The sequence below is a fragment of the Trichomycterus rosablanca genome, chromosome 26 (genome assembly GCF_030014385.1).
Source record: "Trichomycterus rosablanca isolate fTriRos1 chromosome 26, fTriRos1.hap1, whole genome shotgun sequence".
Taxonomy (NCBI): Eukaryota; Metazoa; Chordata; class Actinopteri; order Siluriformes; family Trichomycteridae; genus Trichomycterus; species Trichomycterus rosablanca.
In genome coordinates, this window is record NC_086013.1 from 7,225,173 (window position 1) to 7,240,058 (window position 14,886).

General features: G+C 41.9%; 1 protein-coding gene across 1 annotated transcript in view; it reads right to left on the bottom strand.

Moving 5' to 3' along the window:
• Positions 1 to 315: 315 nt before the first annotated feature.
• mvb12ba (multivesicular body subunit 12Ba) overlaps positions 316 to 14,886 on the bottom strand; it is an 80,933-nt gene continuing 66,362 nt past the window's right edge. Inside the window, exon 10 of the mRNA XM_062988417.1 lies at positions 316 to 1,451. Within this exon, the coding sequence (XP_062844487.1) occupies positions 1,395 to 1,451 (57 nt within the window). The 3' untranslated portion in view covers positions 316 to 1,394. The remainder of the gene's footprint in view (positions 1,452 to 14,886) is intronic.

Below are 14,886 nucleotides of genomic sequence, written 5' to 3' on the forward strand. Positions count from 1 at the left end.
AAATTACTGTGGATTTTGTTGGTTGCAAGTAAGAAAGTAATCACCAGAAAATGGTTGTCCACTGAACCTCCTCAAATACATGAGTGGATTGATATTGTTTACGAAATCTTTGTTATGGAAAAGCTAACTTATTCCCTAAGAAATCAGAAGGACAAATTTTACCAGATTTGGTCTAAATGGCTAGACTACATAGGACCCCAACGACCAGACTTTGTTTAGAATTTAATGACCTCTCCACCCTCTTCTTCTTGTTTCTATTTAAAGTAAGCCTCCCCTTTCACATTGTAAAAAGTTTTTATATCTTAAAACTGTGATTTAATCACAAGAGAAAGTTGACAATTCTGGTGTATTAGTTTTTTATTTCAATTTACCCCAACTGTGTGTATTTTGTTTATAACAGAAATTGTAATCTTGGTTTACAATATTTAAAACATTAATTGTGACACTGGATTTGTTACAAGTGAATTCTGTACTTGCTTTTCTTTAAAAAAAAAAAAAAAGACTTCCCAATAAAAAGAAAATTACAAGAAAAAAAGAAAAAAAGAAAAAAAAGAAAAATGAAACCTATGAAGCACAACAATGGCTGTATGGCAAAGTCAGCATTTGAACCCACAATTTTCCAATTGCAAGCACAAAGTGCTACTCACTGGGCTACCATTGTCCCTAAATGTACTGGAGATGTCGAGGATTAAACATGGGGCCTCAATATGCAAAAATTACAACCAAAACTATGGCAATACATATGGAGTTAGATTTACTTGATAGATCCAGCAAAGCAAAGTGAGACAAAGTGTGCAACGTTACGCAGTGAGGCCTGTTTCTGAAGTTACTAAGCTCTCCAATAAAAGACTTTCTGCTGACGATGTTTATGGATATTTTATGGCTGTATGATTTTTTTTTGCATCTGTAGGCAATAAAGGAGGCTAAAATAACTGAATTTACTAGTTAAAAGAGCTGTATACATTTATAGCTACATTATGTATATACAGTATCTAGATTTTTGCAAAAAACATTAATTAAAAATAAATTTATTAACTAAATAATAAAAAACAGCACACAGAAACAGCAATAAAGAACTAGATAATTTAAAAACAAATCTTTTAACCTAACATTGCAAGCTTGCAAATTCAAACCTTAGCTCTGCTACTGGCAGGCTGGGCACCTATATGGACAATGATTGGCTCGTCCAAGGCTGGGAATGCCAGAGAGGATTTCTCATATGACCTCTGCTGGCTGATTAAAGGCGCCTGCCCAAAGACGGGCGTTAATAAACATCAGTACACGAGACTGAACCATATATCCATGTGTCGGAGGGGTATGCATTAGTCACAGCTCTCCTTGGTCAGGAATGGAGGTCTGCAACAGTAGAGGAAGCAGAATGTAATTGGATATGACTAGATTGGGATGTAGTTTGATTGAATGCAATCTGATTGAGATTTGATCTGATGAACCTGTAAAAAAAAAAGAAAGTATATGATTAGCGGTAATTTACAAAATATAATAACTTTATACTTACCTTTAAGCCTTTGAAGCTTGAGCAACAAAAAAAAAAAAAAGTTTTTTTTTTATTGAGAAGTCAAAATACAGCAAGTTATATACAAACAAAATAAATCCAATAAAGAGCAAACAGCTCTAAGACTTCCTCAGTTTTTCTTTTTCAATTTCACTAACATAAAACCCTACTCCCAAAAAACACATACACACACACATTAATATATATATATATATACTGTATATATACAGTGGGGCCAAAAAGTATTTAGTCAGCCACTGCTTGTGCAAGTTCTCCTACTTAGAAAGATAAGAGAGGTCTGTAATTTTCATCATAGGTACACTACAACTATGAGAGACCAAATGAGAAAAAAAAATCCAGGAAATCACATTGTAGGATTTTTAACGAATTTATTTGTGAATTATGGTGGAAAATAAGTATTTGGTCACCCACAAACAAGCAAGATTTCTGGCTCTCACAGACCTGTAACTTCTTCTTTAAGAAGCTTTTCTGTCCTCCACTCGTTACCTGTATTAATGGCACCTGTTTGACCTCGTTATCTGTATAAAAGACACCTGTCCACAGCCTCAAACAGTCAGACTCCAAACTCAACCATGACCAAGACCAAAGAGCTGTCGAAGGACACCAGGAAGAAAATTGTAGACCTGCACCAGGCTGGGAAGAGTGAATCTACAATAGGCAAGCAGGTTGGTGTGAATAAATCAACTGTGGAGCAATTGTAAGAAAATTGGAAGACATACAAGACCATTGATAATCTCCCTCGATCTGGGCCCCACACAAGATCTCATCCCATGAGGTCAAAATGATCATGAGAACGGTGAGCAAAAAATCCCAGAACTACATGGAGGGACCTGATGAATGACCTGCAGAGAGCTGGGACCAAAGTAACAAAGGCTACCATCAGTAACACACTACGCCGAGAGGGACTCAAATCCTGCAGTGCCAGGCGTGTCCCCCTGCTTAAGCCAGTACATGTCCAGGCCCGTCTGAAGTTTGCCAGAGAGCATATGGATGATCCAGAAGAGGATTGGGAGAATATCATGTGGTCAAATGAAACCAAAATGGAACTTTTTGGTAAAAACTCAACTTGTCGTGTTTGAAGGAAGAAGAATGCTGAGTTGCATCCCAAGAACACCAGACCTACTGTGAAGCATGGGGGTGGAAACATCATGCTTTGGGGCTGTTTTTCTGCAAAGGGGACAGGACGACTGATCCGTGTTAAGGGAAGAATGAACGGGGCCATGAATCGTGAGATTTTAAGCCAAAACCTCCTTCCATCAGTGAGAGCATTGAAGATGGAACGTGGCTGGGTCTTCCAGCATAACAATGATCCCAAACACACCGCTCGGGCAACGAAGGAGTAGCTCCGTAAAAAGCATTTCAAGGTCCTGGAGTGGCCTAGCCAGTCTCCAGACCTCAACCCCATAGAAAATTTGTGGAGGGAGTTGAAAGTCCGTGTTGCCCAGCGACAGCCCCAAAACATCACTGCTCTAGAGGAGATCTGCATGGAGGAATGGGCCAAAATACCAGCTACAGTGTGTGCAAACCTGGTGAAGACTTACAGGAAACGTTTGACCTCTGTCATTGCCAACAAAGGTTATGTTACAAAGTATTGAGTTGAACTTTTGTTATTGACCAAATACTCATTTTCCACCATAATTTACAAATAAATTATCTCTCATTTTGTCTCTCATAGTTGAAGTGTACCTATAATGAAAATTACAGACCTCTCTCATCTTTCTAAGTAGGAGACCTTGCACAATCAGTGGCTGACTAAATACTTTTTGGCCCCACTGTGTATATATATATATATATACTGTATATATATTAGGGTTGTCACGCAATAATTTTTTTTTATCGAGATTAATCGTGATTAAAGAACAAAATTAATCGCGATTAATCTCAATTAATCGCAAACTAATAATTAAGCAAAATTTGAACAGTTATGCACATTTTTATTGCAAGAACATGTTTACCAATACAAACATTCATAAAACATGATAAAATGATTAATTCTACATTCATTTTAGAAAGCACATTATCTGACAAAAGTGAGGATCTTTTCCTGTTCATAACCCTAACCCACATCATTAACTGTGTTAAAGAGTTTATACCAGTGGTGTCCAAACTTTTTTCGAGGAGGGCCAGATTTGATAATGTGAAAGTGCCTGAGGGCCAGCAGTCCCTAATGACATTATTTTAAACAATAAAATATGCATGGCTACCTTTGGAGTATTTCCTGGCATACAGAACCATAAGACTAAAGAAAAAAAAAGAAATTCATATTAAACAATACTTGACATTTTGCTTAAGTTTTCTGTCTAACTCAGAAATCATGCTTTTCAAAATATTTTGATCTAATATTAGGCATCAATAAAGCATCAAAACACAGATATGATTATTTCATAGATCTATTAAGAAAACCTTTTAATACTGTAATGTGCAGAAACAAGACGGGGAAATACTGTTCCAAATTACCATTTAAACACCTATAAATACCTGAAACAGTCAAGTTACCAGACATTATAAGTTATTGACTGTAGCTATAAAAAATAGTGTTAATTAATAGTCCATGTAAACGCTTAGTCCATATAAATATCAGATACAAATGTGTTTTTAAACAACTACAAACATCACAAATATAAATCATGTATATAGCCATGTGATAGAATAACCTGAATAAACTGTAGAGATGAAACATCACACAGAGTTTCACTCCTTACCGGAGGGGAAGGAGGCGGAGCTACGCGGTTTTGATGGACAGGTCTAGCAGCCAATGGAAATACTCGTTACAGAGATCGCGTGATTTCATTCGTCTTTTCATCAACACGTAAAAAAGTGAAAACCGCTACAAGTAGTTTTTCATCGGACAGCAACGATAATTTATTACTTTTTCTGTTTGAACAATTTAAGACAGAAGATGCGGGCCGTATAAAACCCGATCGCGGACCTGCCTGCTTTATACAGTATATTATGATGCATTTAACAGCAGTGTTTGTAAAGTTCCGTGTACAGTTCATGCGCTTTACATCCTAATTCATCTGAAATACAGTTCATTACCACAGAGACACAGATTTATGTGACACAAACAGCCAAATAAAAATAGTTAGATTAAAATTTTTAATCTTAATAAATTTTTTTAATCGCGATTAAAATTTTTACGAGATTAACGTAAATATAATATATAATATATATAATAATATAATATAATTATATAATATAATAATAATAAATATAATAGCCCTAATATATACATATATTCTGAGTAGTCAGAACAATCTGGAGCTGAACACAGCAAAAACAGTGGAGATGACTGTGGACTTTAGGAGGAGCCCCCCCAACCCTGCCAGCACTCACCATCTTTGACAGTACTGTGATGGCTGTGGGGTCCTACAAGTTCCTGGGTACAATGATTTCCAAGGACCTGAAGTGGGACAGCAACATCAACTCCATCATCCATCACAGTGTGGGGCAGCGCTGCCACAAAACATGACACCAAGAGACTGCAGCGCATTATCAAGTCTGCAGAGAGGACCATCGGTGTAAAGCTGCCCACACTGCTGGATCTGCATGCCTCCAGAACCAGGAAGCATGCAGAGAAATCATCACTGACCCATCTCACCCTGGCCATCACCTGTTTCGGCGCCTTCCATCAGCCTGATGCTTCAGCCACATGAAAACCCGAACGACCAGGCTACAGAGAAGCTTTTTTTCACACTCCATTATGCTCATGAACAATTGAACACTACTGAACTGTTAATGCTCGGGACACTTGTACATCTAAAACTACCTATTTAATTTATATAACTGCATACACAGGATTTTCACATTTACTTCCATTTCTTATTTATATATTTTACTATTTTTCAATATATATATTTAATATTGCACAAAACACTGCACCTTTTTAGACCCACAATGTGAATTGCACATGCCAATGTTTACAATGTTTTCAACGTTTACAGGTATTAATGTGTGTGTTAAGGAGAGAGTAAACTGTGTGAATAAGATGGTCTTTATTGTATTTTTTGTGCACTGCAAGCATCTGTGTAACCAAAAGAAAAATGCCTTGTATGTGTGAGCATACTTGGCCAATAAAGCCTGATTCTGAGCCTGATATATACAGTATATACACAGTGGTGTTCAAAAAAAATAGCAGTCCAACACCATTAACCTGATAACTCACTGTTTTTAGTAGAAATTTCTACATAGCAAAAAGTTTACTTGAAAGTGTAGTAGAGTAATGAAAACAAAACAAACCCAACAATTAGGACATGCATGCCGCTCATTCTGAGTAATCGAAGCATTGATTGAAAGGGGGTTGTTCAAAATAATAGCAGTGAGGAGTTCAATTGGTGAAGAACGGGTGTTTATTTAAGGTAGGAGGGTGGCAAATGTTGCAAGTCAAGTCAACTTTATTTATATAGCGCTTTTTACAATAGACATTGTCTCAAAGCAACTTTACAAAATCCAGGACCAACAGATACAAAAACCCCTGTTGAGCAAGCCGAGGCAAAGAGGGCGACTGTGGCAAGGAAAAACTCCCTGAAAATTACAGGAAGAAACCTTGAGAGGAACCAGACTCAGCAGGGCCCATCCTTCTTGGGTGGTCTGGAGGATACTTTAAATAAATACACGATTTACACAAAGCATACAAACACAGAATTAAATGATCTAAAAGTTATAACTGGTAATAAATGGATAAATAAATAATAACAGAGTTGTTATTCGCTCTAGTCTTCAATAAAGTCTGTAGTGAGTTCTTGCACAGGTTGGTCATAGCGCATTTCCTTTTGAAATATTGGGTAAAATGGGTTGTTCCAGGCATTGTTCTGATGAACAGCGTACTTTGATAAAAAAGTTGATTGTAGAGGGAAAAAACATACAGAGAAGTGCATCAAATTAAAGGCTGCTCATCTAAAATGATCTTAAATGCCTTGAAGTGACAACCAAAACCTGAAAGACGCAGAAGGAAGCGTGGAACTACTGTTCGAATGGATCGAAGAATAGCCAAAATGGCAAATACTCAGCCAATGATCACCTCCAGATTGATCAAGGAACATCTAAAGTTACCAGTAAGTACAGAAGATGATTAAGTGAAGCCAATTTACCAGCAGGAACTCCTTGCAAAGTTCCGTTGTTAAGAAAAAGACAAGTCCTGAATGGGTTCAAATTTACCAAGGAACACATTGACTGGTCCAAAGAGAAATGGCTCAACATTTGTGGACTGATGAGAGCAAAATTGTTCTTTTTGGGTCTAGTGGCCATAGACAGTATGTCAGATGACCCCCAAGCACTGAATTCAAGCCAAAGTTCACTGTAAAGGTAGTAAAGCACGGTGGTACAAAATGATATGGGGATGTTTCTCATACCATGGTGTTACGCCTATTTATCACATACGAGGGATCATGGATCAGTTTAAATATATCAGAATACTTGAGGAGATCATGTTGCCCTATGTTGAAGAAGAAATGTCCTTAAAATGGGTGTTTCAATATGACAATGACCCAAACCATCCTGGTTACAGACAAACAAGATTGAGGTAATAGAGTGGCCAGCCCAATCCCCTGACTTCAATTCCATAGAGAACTTGTGGGCTGACATCTGAAATGCGTTTTTTTGAGGCAAAACCCAAAATTGCAGAAGAACTGTGGAATGTAGTCTAATCATCCTGGACTAGAATACCTGTTCAGAGGTGCCAGAAGTTGGTCGACTCCATGTAACACAGATCTCGGAAACAATTGTTATGCCACTAAATATTAGTTCAGTAATTTAAAGTAAAGTGAAACCTCAAACATTTTTTCATGTTATAGAAACATTTGTTGAGTTTTTAAAGAAAAATGCTGGCACTGCTATTTTTTTGAACAGCCTAACATTACAGAAAATGAAGAAAAATGAAAGGATTAACACAAACTGGCTAAATTTTGTTAATGTTTTGATTTAGAATTGAAGGTGTAATATTTTCAGTGCATTTGGATTTATGGAAATAAACGTTATTATAATGATTTTGTGCTTTATTCACTTTATTAAAATCACTGCTATTTTTTTGAACACCACTGTATATATACATACAGTATATACACACTGGTGCTGGTCATAAAATTAGAATATCATGAAAAAGTTGATTTATTTCAGTAATTCCATTCAAAAAGTGAAACTTGTATATTATATTCATTCAATACACACAGACTGATATATTTCAAATGTTTATTTCTTTTAATGTTCATGATTATAACTGACAACTAATGAAAACCCATAATTTAGTATCTCAGACCAATACAAAAAAAGGATTTTTAGAAATGTAGGCCAACTGAAAAGTATGAACATGAAAAGTATGAGCATGTACAGCACTCAATACTTAGTTGGGGCTCCTTTTGCCTGGATTACTGCAGCAATGCGGCGTGGCATGGAGTCCATCAGTCTGTGGCACTGCTCAGGTGTTATGAGAGCCCAGGTTGCTCTGATAGTGGCCTTCAGCTCTTCTGAGTTGTTGGGTCTGGCGTATCGCATCTTCCTGTTCACAATACCCCATAGATTTTCTATGGGGTTAAGGTCAGGCGAGTTTGCTGGCCAATTAAGAACAGGGATACCATGGTCCTTAAACCAGGTACTGGTAGCTTTGGCACTGTGTGCAGGTGCCAAGTCCTGTTGGAAAATGAAATCTGCATCTTCATAAAGTTGGTCAGCAGCAGGAAGCATGAAGTGCTCTAAAACTTCCTGGTAGACGGCTGCGTTGACCTTGGACCTCAGAAAACACAGTGGACCAACACCAGCAGATGACATGGCACTCCAAACCATCACTGACTGTGGAAACTTTACACTGGACCTCAAGCAACGTGGATTCTGTGCCTCTCCTCTCTTCCTCCAGACTCTGGGACCTTGATTTCCAAAGGTAATGCAAAATTTACTTTCATCAGAGAACATAACTTTGGACCACTCAGCAGTCCTTTTTGTCTTTAGCCCAGGCGAGACGCTTCTGACGCTGTCTCTTGTTCAAGAGTGGCTTGACACAAGGAATGTGCAGCTGAAACCCATGTCTTGCATACGTCTGTGCGTGGTGGTTCTTGAAGCACTGACTCCAGCTGCAGTCCACTCTTTGTGAATCTCCCCCACATTTTTGAATGGGTTTTGTTTCACAATCCTCTCCAGGGTGTGGTTATCCCTATTGCTTGTACACTTTTTTCTACCACATCTTTTCCTTCCCTTCGCCTCTCTATTAATGTGCTTGGACACAGAGCTCTGTGAACAGCCAGCCTCTTTAGCAATGACTTTTTGTGTCTTGCCCTCCCTGTGCAAGGTGTCAATGGTCGTCTTTTGGACAACTGTCAAGTCAGCAGTCTTCCCCATGATTGTGTAGCCTACAGAACTAGACTGAGAGACCATTTAAAGGCCTTTGCAGGTGTTTTGAGTTAATTAGCTGATTAGAGTGTGGCACTAGGTGTCTTCAATATTGTACCTTGTCACAATATTCTAATTTTCTGAGATACTGAATTTGGGGTTTTCATTAGTTGTCAGTTATAATCATCAACATTAAAAGAAATAAACATTTGAAATATATCTGTCTGTGTGTAATGAATGAATATAATATACAAGTTTCACTTTTTGAATGGAATTACTGAAATAAATCAACTTTTTCATTATATTCTAATTTTATGACCAGGTGCTGATGTCTCTCAGTCTAGTTCTGTAGGCTACACAATCATGGGGAAGACTGCTGACTTGACAGTTGTCCAAAAGACGACCATTGACACCTTGCACAAGGAGGGCAAGACACAAAAGGTCATTGCTAAAGAGGCTGGCTGTTCACAGAGCTCTGTGTCCAAGCACATTAATAGAGAGGCGAAGGGAAGGAAAAGATGTGGTAGAAAAAAGTGTACAAGCAATAGGGATAACCGCACCCTGGAGAGGATTGTGAAACAAAACTCATTCAAAAATGTGGGGGAGATTCACAAAGAGTGGACTGCAGCTGGAGTCAGTGCTTCAAGAACCACCACGCACAGACGTATGCAAGACATGGGTTTCAGCTGTCGCATTCCTTGTGTCAAGCCACTCTTGAACAAGAGACAGTGTCATAAGCATCTCGCCTGGGCTAAAGACAAAAAGGACTGCTGAGTGGTCCAAAGTTATGTTCTCTGATGAAAGTAAATTTTGCATTACCTTTGGAAATCAAGGTCCCAGAGTCTGGAGGAAGAGAGGAGAGGCACAGAATCCACGTTGCTTGAGGTCCAGTGTAAAGTTTCCACAGTCAGTGATGGTTTGGAGTGCCATGTCATCTGCTGGTGTTGGTCCACTGTGTTTTCTGAGGTCCAAGGTCAACGCAGCCGTCTACCAGGAAGTTTTAGAGCACTTCATGCTTCCTGCTGCTGACCAACTTTATGGAGATGCAGATTTCATTTTCCAACAGGACTTGGCACCTGCACACAGTGCCAAAGCTACCAGTACCTGGTTTAAGGACCATGGTATCCCTGTTCTTAATTGGCCAGCAAACTCGCCTGACCTTAACCCCATAGAAAATATATGGGGTATAGTGAAGAGGAAGATGCGATACACCAGACCCAACAATTCAGAAGAGCTGAAGGCCACTATCAGAGCAACCTGGGCTCTCATAACACCTGAGCAATGCCACAGACTGATGGACTCCATGCCACGCCGCATTGCTGCAGTAATCCAGGCAAAAGGAGCCCCAACTAAGTATTGAGTGCTGTACATGCTCATACTTTTCATGTTCATACTTTTCAGTTGGCCAACAGTTCTAAAAATCCTTTTTTTGTATTGGTCTTAAGTAATATTCTAATTTTCTGAGATACTGAATTTGGGGTTTTCATTAGTTGTCAGTTATAATCATCAACATTAAAAGAAATAAACATTTGAAATATATCAGTCTGTGTGTAATGAATGAATATAATATGAAAGTTTCACTTTTTGAATGGAATTACTGAAATAAATCAACTTTTTCATGATATTCTAATTTTATGACCAGCACCAGTATATGTAACAATGAGCTTCTGTGTGCCACGGCCCCTCTCCGTGAGCACATTCTGTCTCCTGCCACACCCCAGTGCATGATTGGTTCTTCTGGACTAATTATCTTCAGCTGCTCCTTATTTAAGGAGGCAGCTTCTGTGGAGACATTGGGAACTATTTGGTTTGACTTTGGCTTGGCTCGGCATGTCATGTTACGTCATGTTACTAGCCATGTTTCTAGCTCTTGTTACTAGCCATGTTTCTAGCCATGTTCCTAGCCATGTTCCTAGCTCTTGTTCCTACTCATGTTTCTAGTCATGTTCCTAGCTCTTGTTTCTAGTCATGTTCATAGTCATGTTCCTAGTCATGTTACTAGCTCTTGTACCTAGTCATGTTTCTAGCTCTTGTTACTAGCCATGTTCCTAGCTCTTGTTACTAGCCATGTTCCTAGCTCTTGTTACTAGCCATGTTCCTAGCTTTAGTTATTAGCCTTAGTTAGCTGTGTTTAGTTTAGTTTCGCCTTGTTTTGTTCTGTCTTGTCTTTTGTTATTAATAAATCCTTGGTTTCTTTACATCTCTGCGTGTGTGCCCTTCTGTCTCATCCTTAGCCCCCTTGTGACATAATAGTTCCCCAAAACTAGGACACAGCGAGATGCTTTTCATTCAAGTGTTCCCCAAATTTGGCTCAATGAGGTTTCCTCAAACCTTCCCGCTTAGTAGGCCAGCTCCTTATGATGGAAGCGACCCGTGTGTCGACGGTTTCCTTCTACAAAACCAGCTCTACCTGCAGAACCTTCTGGACCCCCAGCCAGCTGAAACAGACAAGGTGCTGTTCATGAAGTCTCGGCTGAGGGGTGCTGCTCGTGATTGGTCTTTGAGGGCCTCTTGAGAACCCTTATAAGTTTCGTTTAGGGAAGTTTGCGAAACTTCCCATACCCACTGGAGACGCTCCACGCAGCAAAGCGCCCACTGCAGCGTATACCCGGCATCCAGTGCCCACTGGGGAAGTTGAATTTCCCCCGGTGCCCACTGCTGATGTGGTCCGGTGCCCGCTACTAATGCTCATGACCGCCCCACATTCATGTTAGGAGCCAGTCAGGATCGTTTGTTTAGTAATGCTCCTTGTAGTGACTGTTTGTTCGCCGGCTCCAGTTCCGTGTACTCAAGTTCGGGTCAGTCCTCCGCCGGTTCCGTCTGTCTCTGTCGGTCGTAGGTGTCAGTCAGCAGATCAGGGTTTCAGTGGTGGTCTGTTTGTGCTTTCGGGCCCTCCTGCCACCCAGGCAGAGTCAAGTAGTTCCAAGTCTTCACTAGTTGGTTCTCCCTGTACTCTGCTGCTACTGTCACATGACACCTCTTTAGGCTCCAAGCAACTGATTCAAGAAGCCTCACCAGGTTCCAAGCAGCTGATTCAAGAAGCCTCTTCAGGTTCCAAGCAGCTGATTCAAGAAGCCTCACCAGGTTTTACGCAGCTGACTCCGGACGCCTCTTCGCCAGGGTCCTCGCAGCTGACTCTGGATGCCTCTTCACCAGGGTCCTCGCAGCTGACTCCGGACGCCTCTTCACCAGGGTCCTCGCAGCTGACTCCGGACGCCTCTTCACCAGGGTCCTCGCAGCTGACTCCGGACGCCTCTTCGCCAGGGTCCTCGCAACTGACTCCGGACGCCTCTTCGCCAGGGTACTCACAGCTGACTCCGGAAGCCTCTTCGCCAGGCTCCACGCAGCTGACTCCCGAAGCCTCTTCGCCAGGCTCCACGCAACTGACTCCCGACGCCTCTTCGCCAGGCTCTATGCAGCTGGCTCCTGTTCCAGAGTTGGCGCCCCCCGATGGCGCTTCTGTTCCCGAGTTGGCGCCCCCGATGGCGCTTCTGTTCCTGAGTCGGCGCCCCTGATGGCGCTTCTGTTCTCAGGCCGGCACCTCCAGAGGGTGCTTCTGAACTCTCGTTGGCACCCCAGATGGCGCTTCTGCTCTCAAGTTCGTGCCCCAATGGCACTTCTGCTCTCAAGTCAGCACCCCCAGAGGGTGCTTCTGAACTCACGTTGGTGCCCTCTGACGGCACTTCTGAACTCTTGTTAGCACCCCAGATGGTGCTTCTGGTTCCCCGTCAGCGCCCCACGACGGCGCTTCAGAACTCTCGTTGGTGCCCTCCGACGGCACTTCTGAACTCTCGTCGGCACCCCTAGATGGTGCTCCTGGCTCCTCGTCAGCATCCCACGACGGCACTTCTGGTTTCTCGTTGGCATCCCTCAACGGCGCTTCTGGTCTCAAGTCGGCGCCCCCAAAGGGCGCTTCTGCTCTTCCGTCGGCAGCCCGAGTTACAGTATTTTTGTCATGCCTGCCTCGGAACTTTCTAAATTACTTTAATTTTGCCCCTCAGGGTCCGGGTCCTCCTTTTTATTTTGTCTGCTTGGGCACTCCAGGAGGCGTGCCTTTGGGAGGGGCTAATGTAACAATGAGCTTCTGTGTACCACGCCCCCCTCTCCGTGAGCACATTATGTCTCTCCTGCCACACCCCAGCGCATGATTGGTTCTCCTGGACTAATTATCTCCAGCTGCTCCTTATTTACAGAGGCAGCAGCTTCTGTGAAAACGTTGGGAACTATTTGGTTTGACTTTGGCTTGGTTTGGCTCTTGTTAGGTCATGTTGTCATGTTACTAGCCATGTTCCTAGCTCTTGTTACTAGCCATGTTCCTAGCTCTTGTTACTAGCCATGTTCCTAGCTCTTGTTCCTAGTCATGTTCCTAGCTCTTGTTTCTAGTCATGTTTCTAGCTCTTGTTACTAGCCATGTTCCCAGCTCGTTACTAGCCATGTTCCTAGCTCTTGTTACTAGCCATGTTCCTAGCTTTAGTTATTAGCCTTAGTTAGCTGTGTTTAGTTTAGTTTCACCTTGTTTTGTTCTGTCTTGTCTTTTGTTATTAATAAATCCTTGGTTTCTTTACATCTCTGCGTGTGTGTCCGCCCCTTCTGTCTCGTCCTTAGCCCCCTCGTGACATTATATACAGTGTATCACAAAAGTGAGTACACCCCTCACATTTCTGCAAATATTTTATTATATCTTTTCATGGGACAACACTATAGAAATAAAACTTGGATATAACTTAGAGTAGTCAGTGTACAACTTGTATAGCAGTGTAGATTTACTGTCTTCTGAAAATAACTCAACACACAGCCATTAATGTCTAAATGGCTGGCAACATAAGTGAGTACACCCCACAGTGAACATGTCCAAATTGTGCCCAAAGTGTCAATATTTTGTGTGACCACCATTATTATCCAGCACTGCCTTAACTCTCCTGGGCATGGAATTCACCAGAGCTGCACAGGTTGCTACTGGAATCCTCTTCCACTCCTCCATGATGACATCACGGAGCTGGTGGATGTTAGACACCTTGAACTCCTCCACCTTCCACTTGAGGATGCGCCACAGGTGCTCAATTGGGTTTAGTCCATCACCTTTACCTTCAGCTTCCTCAGCAAGGCAGTTGTCATCTTGGAGGTTGTGTTTGGGGTCGTTATCCTGTTGGAAAACGGGAGGGGGTCCAGTTTTCGAAGGGAGGGGATCATGCTCTGTTTCAGAATGTCACAGTACATGTTGGAATTCATGTTTCCCTCAATGAACTGCAGCTCCCCAGTGCCAGCAACACTCATGCAGCCCAAGACCATGATGCTACCACCACCATGCTTGACTGTAGGCAAGATACAGTTGTCTTGGTACTTCTCACCAGGGCACCGCCACACATGCTGGACACCATCTGAGCCAAACAAGTTTATCTTGGTCTCGTCAGACCACAGGGCATTCCAGTAATCCATGTTCTTGGACTGCTTGTCTTCAGCAAACTGTTTGCGGGCTTTCTTGTGCGTCAGCTTCCTTCTGGGATGACGACCATGCAGACCGAGTTGATGCAGTGTGCGGCGTATGGTCTGAGCACTGACAGGCTGACCTCCCACGTCTTCAACCTCTGCAGCAATGCTGGTAGCACTCATGTGTCTATTTTTTAAAGCCAACCTCTGGATATGACGCCGAACACGTGGACTCAACTTCTTTGGTCGACCCTGGCGAAGCCTGTTCCGAGTGGAACCTGTCCTGGAAAACCGCTGTATGACCTTGGCCACCATGCTGTGGCTCAGTTTCAGGGTGTTAGCAATCTTCTTATAGCCCAGGCCATCTTTTTGGAGAGCAACAATTCTATTTCTCACATCCTCAGAGAGTTCTTTGCCATGAGGTGCCATGTTGAATATCCAGTGGCCAGTATGAGAGAATTGTACCCAAAACACCAAATTTAACAGCCCTGCTCCCCATTTACACCTGGGACCTTGACACATGACACCAGGGAGGGACAACGACACATTTGGGCACAATTTGGACGTGTTCACTGTGGGGTGTACTCACTTATGTTGCCAGCTATTTA